Source organism: Sinocyclocheilus anshuiensis, unplaced genomic scaffold (assembly GCF_001515605.1).
Source record: "Sinocyclocheilus anshuiensis isolate Anshui unplaced genomic scaffold, SAMN03320099.WGS_v1.1 scaffold188, whole genome shotgun sequence".
Taxonomy (NCBI): domain Eukaryota; kingdom Metazoa; phylum Chordata; class Actinopteri; order Cypriniformes; family Cyprinidae; genus Sinocyclocheilus; species Sinocyclocheilus anshuiensis.
Window position 1 is genome coordinate 1,514,491 of NW_015555768.1, and position 19,630 is coordinate 1,534,120.

At 35.1% G+C, this 19,630-nt stretch overlaps 1 protein-coding gene across 1 annotated transcript in view; it reads right to left on the reverse strand.

Moving 5' to 3' along the window:
* Positions 1-19,630, reverse strand: part of LOC107674285 (plexin A3-like) — a 191,374-nt gene that overhangs the window by 82,512 nt on the left and 89,232 nt on the right. The window contains exons 6-8 of the mRNA XM_016468228.1: positions 5,953-6,076; positions 4,519-4,675; positions 2,354-2,453 (exon numbers count right to left, since the gene is read on the reverse strand). Coding sequence (XP_016323714.1) covers positions 2,354-2,453; positions 4,519-4,675; positions 5,953-6,076 — 381 coding nt within the window. The remainder of the gene's footprint in view (positions 1-2,353; positions 2,454-4,518; positions 4,676-5,952; positions 6,077-19,630) is intronic.

Below are 19,630 nucleotides of genomic sequence, written 5' to 3' on the forward strand. Positions count from 1 at the left end.
TCCACCTACTGCATTGACTTCACAGTGACTGAAGAGCAAATTAATAAACAAATATATAGAGTGCCAGAGTTTGGGTATGATTGCGAATCAACACTGAACTGACCCGAGTTTCTTTATAGTTGAACTGAGTTCAATTCATTATATGTGACCCTGGACCACAAAACCAGTCATAAGGGTCAATTTTTCGAAATTGAGATTTATGCATCATCTGAAAGCTGAATAAATAAGCTTTCCATTGATGTATGGTTTGTTAGGATAGGACAATATTTGGCCGAGATACAACTATTTGAAAATCTGGAATCTGAGGGTGCAAAAAAACAAAATATTGAGAAAATCACCTTTAAAGGTGTTCTTAGCAATGCATATTACTAATCAAAAATTAAGTTTAAATATATTTCCAGTAGGAACTTTACTAAATATCTTCATGGAACATGAACTTTACTTAATATCCTAATGATTTTTGGCATAAAAGAAAAATCAATAATTTTGACCCATACAATGTATTTTTGGCTATTGCTACAAATATACCCCAGAGACTTAAGACTGGTTTTGTGCTCCAGGGTCACATATTGACCTGAACTAAACTGAATCAACATTGAACCAACGAAAACGAAAATATTGTCTTTTTAGAGCTATGTTAGAGCTGAAGTTGTATTGGTTTCATAATTGAAGAACTCTGCACTGTGATTTTGCTTATTATTACTGTGAAGCTGCTTTTAAACAATCTGTATTGCATAAAGCGTTATAACCTGAACCTCAGATGGAAATCGTCCCAACAGCCAACAGCTGGACCACACTGCAATTACACACCAGCGCTAACACCTCCGGAGCAATTACACTCATTTACTGACCACAGACGGAGCTGCAACTCGCTCTTTTTTTCCTGCCAGTGGGAACATATTGTGTATTTCTAAGTGAAATTAAGATTTCAGCAGAATGTTTGCTGGTTTCTGAGAAATGTACTGATGTTTTTGTTTTTTGATGAGGTTCTCAAAACAACTCAAACATCAAATTAAAAAGAATTTTCCATAAGCAAAGCACCTCTTGAAAAAAAAAAAATCATAAATGTTGGAAAAGTTAAAATAAAAACAAATATTGCATATTTTCACTATTGATTAAAAAACTCCTTCTGACTACATTAAAATTCCTTTAATGGGATTATTCACTCCAAAAATGAAAATTGATTTACAATTCACAATTTACTGACCCTCAAACCTACATACAGTTCTAAACCTGTATGAATTTCTTTCAGCAAAAGAAGAATGTTGGTAACCAAACATTTGACGCTACCCATTGATTTCCATTGTGTGGAAAAAATAATATAGAAGTCAATGGCTACCGTCAACTGTTTGGTTACCAACGTTCTTCAAAATATCTTCTTTTGAGTTCAGCAGAAGATAGAAACTCGTACAGGTTTTTAACAAGTGGAGAGTGAGCAAATCATAGCAGAAATTTCATTTTTGGGTGAACTAACCCTTTAAGTCGGTCCATGCGACGGGCATCTTGGTAATGTCCCGAGCAACAATTTTCTACAAAGGCAATAACCATGCAAGTACTCATGCAAATGCACATTCTATAATAAGCAAACAGGTGACGTCTCTATCAAAGAAGCCTACTTTTTTTTCCTACAGCTGCCATACGGGCAGAAGTTCATTGACAAAAGGGTTTATTGAGTGTTATGATTACGATGCATTTTTTTCTACAAGGGGGTCTCATCTCTTAAAGGCTGTGCAGTTTTTTTTTTAAATGAATTCCTTTTAACACGACAGCATCTTAAAAAATGGAGTGCTAAAAAATAGACACTAAAAAAGAAAGCAAAACACAAGACAATGGTGAAAGACGTCCAACTAGTGCATGTTAACATACAAAAACAATTGCAGACAGATGCAAGAACAACTCTTTATGCTTTAAAGACTAATATCCTGTTTATAATTGTAAAGATGATTTGACATCTGTATTGTGTGAAGTGCTACAGAAGTTAAGGTGACTTGATTAATAAAATCAGTAACTTCTGGACTGATATTGCTCGGGTTTGAACCTGCAACCATCATGTTAAACTCCCAGAGCTTTAACCACTGGACTTCAGTTTGCCCTTTCATTTTCTAGCGTGTTTTCAAGAACTTCAATATAATTTCTTTAATGTGAAAAATTCCAACAGCTGCGCTGGCTGTTTTAAGAGCAAAGATGTGAGGCTGGACAAAAAGTGCTGAATCAATTGAGGGCAAAAAAAAGAAAGAAGTAAAATTGCTGACAAAGTGGATAACGGCGCCTGTGAAGAAAACTAGTTCAATGACTGAGAATCCAATCAAACCCAGCTAGAAGTTTCACACGTCACAAAGACCGTTGCACTTACGATTGCAAGACGCTGCAGTTGTAGTAGATGAAATCAGTGGTGATGAATTTGAGACCCGTCTCTTTGGACTTCAGAGAGAGCTTCACAACCCGTTTATCGCCTGGAAAAGAACGCAAAGAGACAGTAATGAAAAGAAAGGCGCAGAAAATGCAGGAGAAATGAAGTTAGCGTGAGAAGGGCCGTTTGAACTCGCGCTAATGGTCTAATGCAGACAGCGCAGCATCTGTGCCCCACTCTGCACATATACTCACAAATGTTCACGTTTCTAATATATTTGATTGCGAGACCATTTATCCACTTCTTCCATCTGTGAGCAAAATGCACTTATGTTTCAAACTCAGCAACCCTTTTGCGTTCCATAATGACTACATCTCTGCCCATCAAATTATACATGTGGGCCTCACTTCACTATAATTGACATAATATTTCCATTTGGACATGCAATAATTGTTATTAATGGGAATACCAGGCTTCCGGAGTCTAAAAGTTACCATCAGGAGATTTTGAATTCTTAAGAATACCTTAAAAACCTGAAAAAAATTTAAAAAGGGGAAAAATGAAGTAGGACTCAAAGCTTCAGGAGGCTCAGAAGAGATTCACGTAATTATCAGTCATCACAAAAGGTAAAAAAAAAAAAAAGAAAAAAAAAAAGACTGGGACAAAATGGGAAACACGGAAGGAAAAAATTAAATCAAATTAAATTTTATTTCTGAAGCGCAATTTGTTCGAAGCAGCTCTAGAGAGCAGCTTAATAGACCTGGTCAGAGTAGATGTATTTCATTTGCCGCAAATGAAAACGAGGCTGTGAGTGACAGATGTACAGTCTGTCTGATTGTTGAAAGATGTGTTTTCACAAACTTCAAATGGACAAACGACTCTGTAAAGCACGACTTTAAGACAGCATGAAATATTGAACTGTATTTGATTTTGTTCAGACCAAAATATGGAATATGATTTGATGAATAAATGAAAAAGGAATAAATGAAATCTGCACACCATAAAAAAATAAATATCGCTTATAATACAGTCTCTTATGCTTACCAAGGCAGCATTTACAGCATTTGATCAAAAATACAATAAAAACAGTATTATTATTACAATTTAAAATAACTGTTTTCTATTTGATTATATTTTCAAATGTAATTTATTCCTGTGATGCAAAGCTGAATTTTCAGCATCATTACTCCAGTCTTCAGTGGCACATGATCCTTCAGAAATCATTCTTATATGCTGATTCGAAGTTCAAGAAACATTTTTATAATTATCAATGTTAAAAACCTTTGCACTGCTGTGATTTTTGTGAAAAATAAACCTTTTTTTCAGGATTCTGTGATGACTATAAAGTTTAAAAGAACAGCATTTATTGCAAACAGAAATCTTTTGCAACATTATATATGTCTTTAATGTCACTTTTGGTCAGTTTAATGCATTTGTTGAATAAAAGTAGTAAATTCCTTGAAAAAATAAAAATAAAAATCTTACTGCCCCAAACTTTCGAGCTGTAATGTTCAAAAGTTACATTATATTATCATATTATAAATGAGGCTTAAGACCTCAAATAAAAATACTGGAAATATCCAATTCACATAGTGGTAAACAAGACAAAAATGGTGTACAAAAGTGCACAACTAAAAATAAATATTTGCACATGAAAAGAAAAAAGTAAGAGCTTAACATGCATATCATTTAAATTGGGTATATATAGATACCGGGCATGTATGTTCATAGGTAATACTGAAGTCTGTCTTTTTTTGTTTTTCATTTATTTATTTTTTTATTTTGGGGGGTAATATTCATATATCTGTCTAGACATTTCAAATGGACAAAAAATTCTGAAAACAAGTAAATTAGACCTAGGACATTAAAACAACCTGTTGAATGAAGTATACACCTGTCCCTCAGCCTCGTTTTCATTCAAGTCAAATTTAACATTGCAATTACCCTTTATTAAGAGTCTTAGTTAGTATAGATGATGGCTCAATCCTGGAATGGTGGAGGACGGCTTGAATTTAGCTGATCCAACAATTGCAGAAAAAAAATTATGAATAAATATAACGGCTTTTTAAGAAAGTCAAGTCTCCTCCTACATTATTTCCATTTTCCCTCTAAAAGATAGCACATTGCTGATATCAAATGCATTCTGAATGGCATTTCCTATTTCTTACCATATCCCTGGGTGACAGATGGGACGTCCCGCAGGGATGGGGACATGCAGAGGATTTGTCCTTTGGCCAGAACTTCTCCTGGACTCTCCGTTAGCTCCTCAAACACGCACGTCACGCCCGTGGAGAGGTTTGGGACGTTAGCTACCTTCACACTCAGCTGGAGCACAAACACACACACAAATTCTCCTGTCAGACATGCTAGATCATCACGCGAGCTGTCTGATTAACATGTGAAAACAACGTTTTAGCACGGTTCTGTTAGCATTAATGAAAAAAAAAACACCTAAAAATGAAAATCCTGTCATCATTTACATACTAATCCTTGTGTCATCTTAAAATGCATATTCCTTTTTTTTTTTTTTTTACAAGAAACACAAAAGATGAAGACTGAAGAATATTCTATAAACAAATAATAATCTATAAATAATCTTACACACACACACACACACAAAAGAAAACACTTCTTTCTTCTATAACTCTTCTCTAGATTCCTTCCTAATATAATTGTTTAATAAACCAGATGTATATATCGAGCCAGAAGCATACGTTTTAGTATTTTTTTTAGTGTTTTGAGCACCGTTTTAGATGCAACAATATTTATTAAATAAGTTTTAAAAACCAAAATTATTCAGAATATCCAAAAATATTCAAGTCATTTTAAATCATAACCTAACAATGAACAATATTTTATAGCATATACTAATATATGTTAATAATTTCTTTCTTTTTTTTCTACATTTATTATTTCAAGAAACAAAAGATTGAAGAATATTCTTTAAATAAATGATAATCTATATAAAAATATCTTGCATACACATCTAAAAAAACACTTCCATTTCTTCTATTACTTTGCATTTCTTCTTTTCTTTTCTTTTCTCTAGCTTCCTTCCTAATCTAGGTGTTTAATAAATCTGTCATTGTATATTATGAATACTGCTGGCTCTTTGACAAATTGTCTTTGTGAAATGCATAAATGTAAATTTCAATGTAATAAATCCCTGAGCCACTCTTTTCCATATAATTACAATAAAAACTCGGTCAGTCAAGCTCCAAAATGACAAAAAAAAAAGCACCACTAATGCATAATAAAAGTTTTCTGATGCAATATGTTAGATCTGTTGGATCAGACAGACAGACAGACAGAGACATTTAAGCCATTATTTACTCAAAATCATCTCCTTTGCTGAATCTCTAAAGGTTTAGAATGACACGAGTGTAAGTAAATGATGACAGAATTTTTATTTTTGGGTGAACCATCTTTTTAAATAATTTCTGGCCTTTGATATTCATTCTCATACAGTACATTATTTTTTTTTTATCAAAGCATTCATTATACTGTAAAAGCAATACACAAAGGATGCCGATATGAAAATGGCTCCAGCACTACACCAGAGTGATTTTATGCTTCTGGAGTAGCATATAAAATTCAGTCACCTGTGTGGAAGCGGAGGTCACAGACATGTTATCAGGAGTGACAGTGATGTCGACACACTGTTTCAGCTCCGTACTGAAGTGAAGCGGCTCGGCCCACTTCTCGCAGGCTTCCTTTCTGGAGCACCTGGAAACAAACAAACAAACAAACAAACGTATGAGTAAACCGAAGCATCCCGGTCCGCACAATAGCCTGCAGTTGGCGGCGCTGACTTGATAAGGCGTTTGCCGAGAGCAGCAGCCTGTCTCGTTCAAGCTTCAGTGAGCATGATTGTCCTTTTTTCCCTGTCTACTCAGACCAATGCATGTCAAATATCCACAGATATCCACAGTCCCCGCAAATGGATCAACAATACAAAATGCTTTTGATATTGCCGATATGGAGCTCCATGAATGGACTCATATACCATGCAGTGGCAGAAATGTGTCGATTTATATCTGTGCATGAGAGCTCAGGGCTGCTGTTTTTTATTTATGAATGATAATGACAAGTAATGTGACTTGTCCCAAATAATGGGGAAAAACTTTGTTTTCAGTAGCCAAGAAACGTTGAAACCTTATAGCAGGGTTCCTCAATTAGTTTTCGACGAGGGCCGAATTCTGCCAACAATACCAAGCCATAGCATCCGGTGTAGACACGATGTAAATTAATGTAGCTTTCTGATGCTGCTTTTGAATTTTCATGCTTATTTGAAATTAGCACGGGCCAAACTTTTTTCTCTCACGCTGGATGTGGCCCACGGGCCGCCTATTGAGGAACACTGCCTTATAGAATGAATATTGCTGCATTAATATCTAATTGAATTGAATGTGCATATCACTTCAAATATGGCTTATCCAATCAAATTTTAGAGTCAGAACCATATTTTTATACTGCTTTGAGTGCCTTTGTTTAACTTGGATTGTTATAATGTGAGGCTTGCCAATAATTTACATTTAATCTGATTTAGTTTCCAAATAAAACAGGAAAAATACATTACCAAAAGAAATTTGAAAAAATTGCAAATTGCAGATTTAATTATCCAGATTATCCGAAAATATTTAAGCCATTTTTAAATTCAATTCACAGTAGATATAAACATATATAATGCTATACTCAGTTTCCACAATAAAAAAAATCCAGGTTCGATTCACTAACTTTAGCAAATGCATCAGACATCAAACTAACAATGAACAACATATTTTAGCAATTAATAACAGGTTAATGTTGATTAATATTTTTTTATTAATTATATTTGATTTATTAATACATTTTTAACATTGTGTTAATGTATTATGATTAAACATGAGTAAATAAACGATAATATAAATGAATATAATGGATATATAAATGTAGTAGAATATAGAAATAAGTATTAAATCTAATCTTAATATAACAATAAACAAACGATTAATGATTAATTTAAAATGATTAATTTAGAAATTTTAGAATAACAATAAATATAAAATATAAATATAAAAATTGATATTGATTGATTTTATATTAATTTGTAATATGTAATTTACATATTTATTATACTGATTTATATTTACTCAATTCATAATAGTTTGTCCATAATTCATTACCATTGTTGAAAATGTAATAAACAGATTAATATATGTAAAAAATAATAATAACGTTAAATTGCATTAAGAAATTTTGTAATATTGTTTTTAACTGATAGTTTGTGATTCCTAATGCAGTAGATAATGATAATGAATTCCAATACTAATGTAAAGTATTACCTCTTAAAAGTGGCCTGCTTTCCTCATAAGTACATCTGCAGGGAAGCTTCCAGATATGAAAGCATTCATAAAACTGGCATGTTCGTTACACGAGTTAAGTGGAGTTAAAGTCTCCAGTGCTTGTGTTAGACCGCGAGCGAGCAGGGTTATGATAATGTACACAAAGCCTCATCATAACCTGACCCAGATCATCTATTATAACAATGTTTGTGCCACCATTCGTGACACGGCGCATTAAAATACACCAACCCCGCTCAAAATCAAGTCATATTTTAGCAACTTCAGCCCTAAACGCGGCTATTGTTGATTACTGTTATATGTCAGCAGCGAGAAGTACAGTATAAACTGATGATGCATAACGAGGTTCACTAAATTAAATGCACTTTAATTTTGAGGCCACTCCGGAGAGACTCTAATGAAAAACACACACGGAGGAGAGATAGAGAACAAGCCTGTAAAAGCGCAGCATCAAACACCTCAAAACTAGACACATAGAAGGGGGGGAAGCTAAATATTTGCCAAAAGCCCAGGTATCTAATTCATCACGATGTCCAAGATGGCATTATTTTCCATCAGCGACAGCAAAACGCAGCATTTTTACCTCCGGCGCGCCTGTCTGTCTGGGAAATGAAGCAAGCGCAGTCGATACTGACAATGCCATTATTCACCAGCAATGCACACAACAGTAATGATTTGTTTTCCCTTAATTATGCCCATATGTCTAAGGAAAGAAAAAAGAAACGGGAGCAGTCTTAATTAAAGAGATAGAAAAGGATATCTCTCAGTACATGCACCTTCAAGGAGCTTCCTGCCCCTTTTTGCTTTCGTTTTTCACCCTTTCCTGTGTTCGCGAAATGAGTTCTTGTCCAATTAAACTAGTTTTTCTGGTGAACTGGAACTAATGTGATTGATGAGACATCGCCACCTTTACCAGGTAGGGTGGTCCTGAGGTGGTTCCCATGACACAAATACCCAGGTGACAACAATACAACGTCCCGCCAGAATGTTTCCTTGAAGACCGTATTGATCCCTTCTCGACGCGCAGCATGTACAGCAAGCGAATCTGGGACAGGCACTCAACAAGGGCTGTAAATCGCCCATGACAGGAAGCATACAGTGAAACAATGCTCGGTGTAAGCAAGCAGTCGTTTAGCGGATGCTTTTGTTCAAACTGACTTGTGGAACATGGTACAGGGACAAATGCTCTGGAGCAACAAAAGCCCAGGTACCTAATTCATCACGATGTCCAAGATGGCATTATTTTCCATCAGCGACAGCAAAACGCAGCATTTTTACCTCCGGCACGCCTGTCTGTCTGGGAAATGAAGCAAGCGCAGTCGATACTGACAATGCCATTATTCACCAGCAATGCACACAACAGTAATGATTTGTTTTCCCTTAATTATGCCCATATGTCTAAGGAAAGAAAAAAGAAACGGGAGCAGTCTTAATTAAAGAGATAGAAAAGGATATCTCTCAGTACATGCACCTTCAAGGCCTTCCTGCCCCTTTTTGCTTTCGTTTTTCACCCTTTCCTGTGTTCGCGAAATGAGTTCTTGTCCAATTAAACTAGTTTTTCTGGTGAACTGGAACTAATGTGATTGATGAGACATCGCCACCTTTACCAGGTAGGGTGGTCCTGAGGTGGTTCCCATGACACAAATACCCAGGTGACAACAATACAACGTCCCGCCAGAATGTTTCCTTGAAGACCGTATTGATCCCTTCTCGACGCGCAGCATGTACAGCAAGCGAATCTGGGACAGGCACTCAACAAGGGCTGTAAATCGCCCATGACAGGAAGCATACAGTGAAACAATGCTCGGTGTAAGCAAGCAGTCGTTTAGCGGATGCTTTTGTTCAAACTGACTTGTGGAACATGGTACAGGGACAAATGCTCTGGAGCAACTTGTGGTTAAAAGCTTTGCTCAAGTGCACAGTGGTGAAAGTTTGAAACTTGGGGATTGAACCAGAGTAACCTTTGGATTATCATTCATCGACACAAAGAATATGTTAAAGTAATAGTGCACCCAAAAATGACCATCATGTCATCCTTATGTTGCTTCAAACTCATGTTTTAGGTTTTAGTAATTGCATTACATTTGTTTATTTAACTTTAATGTTTTGCAATAAAAAAAATAAATTAGTTTTGTATAAATATTTATTATAAATACTAAAAATATTTACTTACATTTATTCCTTCTTTTGGAGGAATACAAAAATAAAACAAAAACTACTGAAAATATTACTATTGTCAAGCCTGGTTCAATGCATCTTGACACCCCAAGTTCACACTTGACACATCTTGACATTTCACATTTATTGATTTATTATAAATGTCTTGCATGAATGCATGAATGAATGAATGCACGAATGCATGAATGAATGCATGCACGAATGCATGAATGAATGCATGAAGCTTCACATTGAAGTTGATTAATATTCTATAAACACTTACTTATATATTTACTTATTTACTCTTTTAAATTAATTTACATCTACTCTGAGGAACACAAAGATATTACAAATAAAATAAATCTGAGTTGCTCTTTTTCATTTAATGAAAGCACCAAAAAAGACAAAGCAGCATCATATTTGGTCCACACGGCTTATCGTTTTTCACTGAAAAATTAATTTTGCACATCCACATATTTAAACTAGAAGATTTATGAAAATGAATGATGTTTGATCAATATTGTCAAGCCTGGCACAATGCGTCTTGTTTGCACCAAGTCTGAATATGTGCATGCATGAATTACACATTTATTCATTTGTCATAAATGTCTTGCATAAATAAACAAACAAACATACTTTAGCTTAAAATTTAGCTAATTTACATACACATTCATTTACACTTACTCCGAGGAACACTAAATAATATTAGAAAGAACAAAAATCTGAGCTGCTCTTTTTCATATAATAAAACCACAGAAAAGCACCATAAAATTGGTCCATTTGACTGGTTCACTGCTGTTTTTCACTGAAAATCTCATTTGCACATGCATATATTTAAACTGACGTTTGCAGTCATTGACGTCAAACCTGGTGCAATGCCTCCCGACACACCAAGTCTTAATATGTGCGTGCACAAATGACACGTTTCACATTTATTCATTTATGAAACACATCCAAAATGATTCACAGGAGTCATTCAGCAACAAGTGAATGAGATTTAAATGCTATTTAGATCTGGTCTGTTTATCACACTAAGCTTCAGAAGAGTCATGTGGGCTACTTTAATAGTGCTTTTTGTCATTTATTTTCCTGTATGTAAAACAGCTGCTTGGAGGCTCTTCAAAATACCTCCATCTGGTCTTCCACAGTGGAAAGTGGGTTTGCATTTTTGGTTGAACTAAGACTTGAAACTTTACCTAAAGTCCAAGTTCCACTCATTTTGTCCTTCTATGACCCTTTTCTTCTCGTCTCTCCATCTGAACTAGTTTGAGGAGCGATTGTGCAACTGATCTCGTTTGAACTGACTCATTTCTCCCCAGCTGAGAGCTTCACTCTCTGAGTACCAGCTTAACTATTCCAATTTCGAAGAAATCTATTACGCTTCCATATTCGGTGTTTTTCTTATGAGAATAAATCCAGGATGGTTTCCACCGGTCTCCCCTCATTTCAGTCCAAGTAATATTGCTTTATTATCTCTAAGGTCACATTGAACCCTGTGTAAATGAAGAACTAGGGCAGAAACGGGATGAAAATCTTGAAAACTCCAGTGGCCTTTCATGATTGAGAACTCCAATAGCGGCGGTCTGAGGTGACTGGGTGGACAGATTGTTAAGATCGAGTGAAGGGTGAAAGACGGGGCGAGAGAAATCGATGGCGTGCATTAATTGATATACGTAAAGGACTAAGTGCTCTGAGAGTCTCCGGGTCAATTGGGTCTTTGACTTTGATTAGTGAGAGGAACAATGGGAGAAGCGTCCACCTGTTTGAGGGAGGGCTTATTGACAAGACAACAGTTTTTCTTGGTGCCTTTCAGGATGTCTGTCTGGTACATGACCTTTACGGTCTGCAGACATCAGTCATCAGCGATTTAAACATTTTTCTTTCACTTGACTTTCCCACTTGGTTGCAATCTTTCAGAAACACGATGTACTAGATTTGATGACACTTTCCACAGTACATTCTGTTCTTAAAAAGAACAGAATTACATCCATTATAAAGTTATGAAATATTAAAATGTTATTCTGCAATTTGAGTGGAGACATTTTGCAGATGAATAAAGACTAAAAACTAAAATGAATACAGAAATATTATATCTATCTATCTATACACATTTATGTACAATAAAATAAAATATAATATTTATAAAACTTTCACTTTAATTTAGCTGAACTTAAATAAAATAACTACAAAAGTACTAAAAATGACAAGAAACAACAACAAATTACTAAAACATTAACAAATGAAAGAATTCAGAATATAAAAAAAACTAGTAGTAATAACACTGTATTTATAGACCAATTACTAAAGCTTTAACTAAAATTAAAATGATAAAAAATATATAGTAATATGTAAAGTAACAGTAATATACATATACATTTTTATAGAATTTTTTGTAGAAAATCTTTAAATATTTCATTAAAATATTTTATATACTTTCTGCATATTTTATTATATAACATAATATGAATATATTAATAATAACATTAATAAATTCATAAATTATACATAATATAATTATTTACATCGTATAATTTATTACAGAATTTCTTAAAATGTATGATATAATATTATACAATAAAAATGATGTAGAAGTACATAGCTTCATAACACACATAGAATGTTTTTAAATATATAAATAATTACGCAAATAAATAAATAAATAAAAACAAACACACATAAAACAAAAAATAAATAAATAATTAAATACACAAATAAATAAACCTATTATAAGGCTGAGTAATGCGTTTTTGTAGAAACACCGGATTTAAATAAATAAAAACAAACACACAAATAAAACAAAAAATAAATAAATAATTAAATACACAAATAAATAAACCTATTATAAGGCTGAGTAATGCGTTTTTGTAGAAACACCGGATTCACAAACATTAAAACAGGTTTCAGATGAATGAACGTCTTAATGACGTGTGTGTGCTATCAGCCTAGAAGCATCCAGTCCTCTAGCACAATTAGCACAAGTCTCCAGCAGCGTGCTAGCTACGAGTACACCTAGAGCCCTCAGTGAGGTCAACCAGTAAATGTGCAGTCATAAAAAGACCCAAGCATGAATAGAACATTAATGAACACTGAGGGACAATCGTGAGAGCTGCTAACAGCATCTACAGAGACCTGCACGCTCACACAGCAACCCAACTGAACCTATGACAAATCCATCACATCAGACGAGCAAACGCAGCTAGCAGAATAATAAGCCTGCTAAAGCTTTTAACCACAGTCCTTTCTAACCAGACACTGTACTGCTAATTTTCCCGAATCTACAAGAGCCCTTCGGTAGGAACAGTAATACAATACAAACTCCACCAAATGGGACTGATTTGAATTACACTGCAAATCCCTCTTCCAGCTTCCCCTCGTTGCCATGGACACAAACCATTTCCAGAGGTACACTTTGCTGCTTTTTTTCCTCCTGCCACCTTCTTCTACTCGGTCTCTCTCCCTTTGGCTCGGCCATGTCGGTGGCTAGAGGCTAAAGAGCTCTCAGGTAACTGAATACAAAGCCAAGACAACAAGGAGAAGAATAAGATGCAGGTCAGAGCCGCCCCCTGTCCCCTCCCGAGCCAAAAAACGAGTTTGCTTTTGGCAGTGGCTGTTGGTGAAAGGCATCTCTCATGGCAACGGTGCGCGGCACATTTCCCCGAGGAGAGCGAGCACTGGCAAACAAAACGAGCCGGACGCGATGAAAGGCCTCAGAAACATGGGGTTACATATGTGTGTTTAACAAAAGAGGGCCACACGCGTTTATTAGGAGTATGAACTGCCGATGAACCCTGAAATATCAGATAAACAAACTCGGAAAATGAGATTTCAAATGAAATTGCATATATTTAGTAAGTGTGCGTCATGAACATACCAAATCGATCATACTAGAATAAAATATAATCTGAAAATAAAAAAAATTATATTGTATGAATAAATGATATAAATATATGAGAGAGAGAGAGAGAGAGAATGAGAATATGGGTCTGTATCACACAAACATTGTATAATATATAATAAATATTAATATATTGTGTAATATTAATGTATTGTGTATATATTCTATAACAATATATTTTATTTAGAATATAGAATAAATGTATATAAAAATTAAATGCATATTATACAAAAAAATTATAAATATTTGTACATTTTTGAATATCATTGTTAAAATATTTTATATAATTATTTTTTATAAATATTATATTTATTATTAATATTAAAAATGTAATTTTTTTGTATATTTATAATTGTTATTATAATTATATTTATGTAATGTTTTATTGTAAAATTATATAGGGAGAATGTGTATACATTTATACACATTGCATTTATTTATTATTGATTAGATAGATAGATTATTAATTTTGCATAAATATTTATTCTCCATCTTTCTTTTATAAATAAAATGTATATAAATAAAACAATTTCTTCTATATAGTTATTGTATATAATTGTCCTAAATTATAAACAAACAAATAAACCTGTAAATTATACAAAATATGATTGTATACTAAATTATATAAATATAATATAATATAAATAACATTCTACCATTTCAGATTAGCAATACACACACACACACACACTGAGTAGATGTTTTGAAAATATCAGACTATTTCAGGACAAATATCACCAAAACGTTGAATGCTACAAAAATTAACGTTCATAAGGAGGTTTGCTACAAACAAGGTTTGTTTTTGAGATAAAAAGGTCAGAACCTGAACATCTGCTCGACCAGCTTTTATATCACAGTGAAAACACGAGGCTGAGAACGGCGTCATCGCAACGGCAGAAACGGAGATACGTGCACATGTCCAAATATTAATTACATGGAGAAGGGTACTGTCTTGTCAACAAAAGAACATCATAACCAGTGAACAAAACCGTGGGGTGTGCCAGTCATTATTCAGCATTATGTGTGCTGATAAAAGAGGATAGATTCGCAGGACACCCACTACAAAGACTATCTGGATTTGCGAAGCTGAAATAAACGAACAAAAGGTTAAGAGCAATCGTTCCAGTAATTATAAAGCGTGTTATGGTGAGATGGGAGGGACGGGTGTAGTTTTTGAAGGCTCTTCTTGTTGGCTGTCATTGAAGTAAGAGAAAGACAATGAAACTTGAGAGTGATATGAGAATGAAAGAATGGGATAGAAAACAATTATTTTTTCTTTTTAATTTCCAAAGCAACAAACAAGCCTCACGATTTGAGGTATTATTCATGCCCGTAACTCTAAGTATGAGCTACTGTAATAGTGCTAGAATAATAATACACTCTAAGGGCTTTAAAAATTAACCGTGGCTCGTGACACTCGCTCAAATATCACCTCCCCACTCTCCGTGCCGCTGGAGAGGAAGAACACGCATCAAAAGCGGAGAATAAAGCAAAACATGTATGACTGGAGGTCAACACACAGGCACACACACATGTGCATGATGAGCAGTGCATTGTGGGATTGTCTGTTCTTCTCATTCTATATTACTTCAAACTTTCCTCATAGCACAGCGATGTGAAACGATATGTCTGTCTAACCTCATCCATCTGTAAACTGACACCAGATCCAATTAAATTCTTCTCACCAGAATTTCAACCTGATAAAATCACCTGTAATTGCAAATTACAAAGTGAGAAAAACGTAATCCGAATATAAATGTATTTATGTGCAATGGAAACAATTTGAGAGAAAAGTTTTATAGTCGACAAGAAATTGCATCATTTATTCACCAACATTGCAGTACCGTTACTGAATCTTCAGGTACTAGTGGTGGTACGGTTTTAATTCACTAAAAAGAACTGACACATTCTGATTCTTGAACAATTGACTCTTATGAGCCAATTTTAGTGAATCAAACATTTGCAGCTTACAACTACTCTTATATTGACTTGCAGAATATGGCTGTACAACGTGTAGGTAAAATTATGTATGTTTAGTAATATTTAATCAATTTAATTTATATTATATTTTTTATAAAATTCACTAAACCGAACCAGTTTATAAGAGTCATTTACTTAGGAACCAGATCACACTGGTTGTGTGTTTGATTTGCTAAAAAGAACTCAATCTCAAAAGATTCATTTGTATAGCCGTCTGATTCCCAAACAAATCACAACCAGTGTATACCAAATGATTCATGAACAATTGACTCTTGCAAGCCGGTTATTTTTAGTGAATTAAATCCATACCCTGCAAAAAATTTAAAAAATAAAAATTGATTATTGGAGTACATTTTCCAAGAAAATATTATTTCAGTTTTTTTTAAATTTCATGTTTAATTTGATGTGTTACTTGATGTTTCTTTGCAATTGTTTTTTAAGTGTACTAGTCGACACCAATTTTTTTTCAGTGCATTATGTGCTGTTTATCATTCATGTATTTATTTATTTATGACAATATCATTTAATATAAAGCAAACATTTTTTGACAGAAACCTTATTTGTATGACCTACCATCACTGTACTGCTAATCATCCCACTAATGCTTTAGTGCACAAGTCATTTATGAGTTACACAGCATTGTTTTATTTTTCTATGCTGAAAGAGGAACTCAAAAAAAAAAGGTCACTTTTTGCCTATTTAACCAGTGGGAGTTAAACAATCACCATGCAATACGAAACCTGAGTTAATATACTAAGATTCTTAGAGCTTTACTTTAATAAAACAGATTCGACAGCCCTGAGCGCTTGAGACATTCATGTGCCGGTGTGTCTCAAGGTCGCCTTTTCACTGTCAAAGCAAACAGTTTCCATCGACTCTGCAAAGTCGCACTAGTCTGAGTGGCACAAAGCCACACGGCAGACAGCGTGTGTCACGACAGTAGAGTCGCCGATGTATTGTCAGACTTCTATGTAACGTATTTTTTCATTCACACATCTGTCATCTAAGCACGAATAACTTGTGGCCAGACGGGTGACGAGCCGGGTGAGGTCAAAGGTCAGGATCTTTGGAGTTTAGAAACTGGGTTTGCATGCAATGAACACATCGGCCATTAAATCCACTGCTTTGCTTGATCTGTTGCTAATTGCGCTGTGCAGCGGCTGTCACAAGGTCATGTACAATCTGGGGATATGCAATTAATATGCAAACAAATGTCATTTTCCAATGGGTGCGGTAAAGGCTTGCGCTAATTATTCCATCAATCCCAGATTTACATCTTAATTAAAGATTTTTATCTCATTGAAGGTATGGCGACGGTGGAACATAGATGTGACTGGAGTTTTTTTCTCTCTGACGTGTAAAACTCCACAATGGTCTTCACGGTACTACAGGAAGGCAGAACAAAGCTGCTTTATCACCTCTGGAGAACTTTATCTGCGTCTATACACCGCTGTCAGAAGCTCGGAAACGCTACAAATGCTGACTCGATCCAATCTGTGCAACCAAACCCGTACTTGCTATACAGATTTCGCAGAAGAGAAGACGATGTTTTGTGTTTCTTTTGAAGCTTCCAATGACAATCCGTGATGAAGTACAGACACGTTTGTAATGCTTGTCAAAGTCTTTTAATGGTGTAACTGTATGTAAATGCACAATTAGTTGTGACGTAAAATCTGATTGGATGAGCCACGTCTGAAGCTGTTAAAATATCACAACTATTGAGGCTTTTAGTCTATTCGTTTTGAAGTCATTTTTTATGTAAGCAGTCTCTTAAATTACTCAAAATTAACTTATATACACTGTGGATCCAACTTGTGCAACCGAAGCCACACAGTCCCTCACACTGTACAGTTTTTGCAGATTTTTGTGTTTCTGTACAGACATGTTTATGATGCCTGTACAACAACTGTCGAGGTATTCTAGTGGTGTAATTGGTCTTAAAAATGCACAGTTATAAAATTAAAAGTTATGACAAAATCTGAATTTGTGAAATCTGACAGGATGAGCAATGAACCCAGTAAGATAAAATTTTACAACAATTGAGGCTTTTAGTGTATTAGATTTGAGGGCATTTTTATGTTAAACTCCTAAAATATTCAAAATTACCTTATATAAACTACCATTTAAAAGTTCAGGGTCAGTAATGTATTTTTCTTTTTAAAGAAAATAATGTTATTCAGCAATTATGCATTAAATTGCAGACATGGAACTACAGGAAGGCAAAACAAAGCTGAAGTACAGAAGCATTTGCATTGAACATAGATTGTCTTTAAATGGTGTAATTGTACTTAAAACTGCACAATTATAAAATTAATAGTTTTTAGCATTATCTGATTGGATAAGCAATGTTTGAAGCCCTTAAGATTAAAAAAAAAAAAATCACAACAATTGAAGCTTTTAGTCTTATTTCTCTGGTTATTATTATATTGGCGTACTCTTAAAATGTTCAAAATTAGCTTATATAAACTACCATTCACAAGTTTGGGGTCAGTAATGTATTTTTTTCTAAAGAAAATAATGTTATTCTGCAAGTGTTTTACTGGTGTAATTTTACTTAATGCACAACTATAAAATTAATAGTTGTGATATAAAATCTCATTGGATAAGCAATGTTTGAAGCCCTTAAGTTTAAAAATAAAAATTAAGCTTTTAGTTTTAGTTTTCAGGTCATTTTTATGCTAGCATACTCTTAAAACATTTTAAATCAACTTTCATAAACTACCATTCAAAAGTATGGGGTCAGTAATATATATATACACTTTTAAAGAAAATGTTATTCAACAAAGATGCATCAAATCGTAGATGTGTAAAACTTGATGTCTTCACAACACTACAGGAAGTCAGAACAAAGCTATTTTATCACCTCTGGATAACTTTATCTGCGTCTATACACCGCTGCCAAAAGCTCGGAAACGCTACGACTGCTGACTCTGGATCCAATTTCCCTCTTGCTACAGATACCGCAGATGAAAAGACAATATTTTTTGTTTCTGTTGAAGCTTACAATGACAATCCGTACCCTCAGGCCTTGTCGCCCCCATGGCGCGATCTCAACCGGTCCGGGCACACACACACACTTATGTCAAAACTTTTCCCATCTCTTTCCAGCAAACACTCCAGAAATTAAAGTGCATGTTCGGCGATCACACATGCTCTTCCTCCCCCGGTTTGACTGAATGCAGCCCACTCTCTGATGGGAGTTCATCCAATACAGGAGGGAGCAGAAAGCCCTGATGACAGCAGATAGGCAGCGTGGGGTGGCGGTAAGCCAGCAATAGCCAGACACTTCCTGACGGCAGTAACCAGCCCAAATGACCAGCTGCTGCCTGGGGATCAACCGGAGGTAAGAGGCAGAAATGACGGGAGCAGAAAAAAACAAAAAAAAAAAGACTAGTGAACATGTGGGGAGGCCTGTCACCTGCCAAGTCCTGCATGAGGTAGTTGAAATGGCAGCCACCAGCGACGCAGTGCTCTGATTGGCTGGCTGGGCTCCAGAATTCCCTGAGGTGTCTTAAAGAGTTCACAAGTGAATCCTGAGTGGAAGGTGACGAAGTACAGACACGTTTGTAATAGGCTTGCTGCGATAGACAGTGTTTTCAGTTATACCGGTGTTAAGCCGCAACACCGGTTACGTCATTTGCCTACCGCGGCACCGGCCCCCACCGTCGTTTAGATTTTTTTTATAGTAACAAAAATCATTTAGCCTAGTTCAGTTAGAGGACAGACACTTTTAAAAACGAAACGCTCAATGCAGCGTGCCGAACCGTGCGCGAACGACAGTGCACCACGGAGCAGGAGTCAGATTTTATTTATCACGTGAGGAGAGTGAGTCGAGCTGACTGACAAGAGTGAGGTGAGAAAGACAAGACGATGGCAGAAGATTGTTTAGAAAGGAAATGCAAAGGC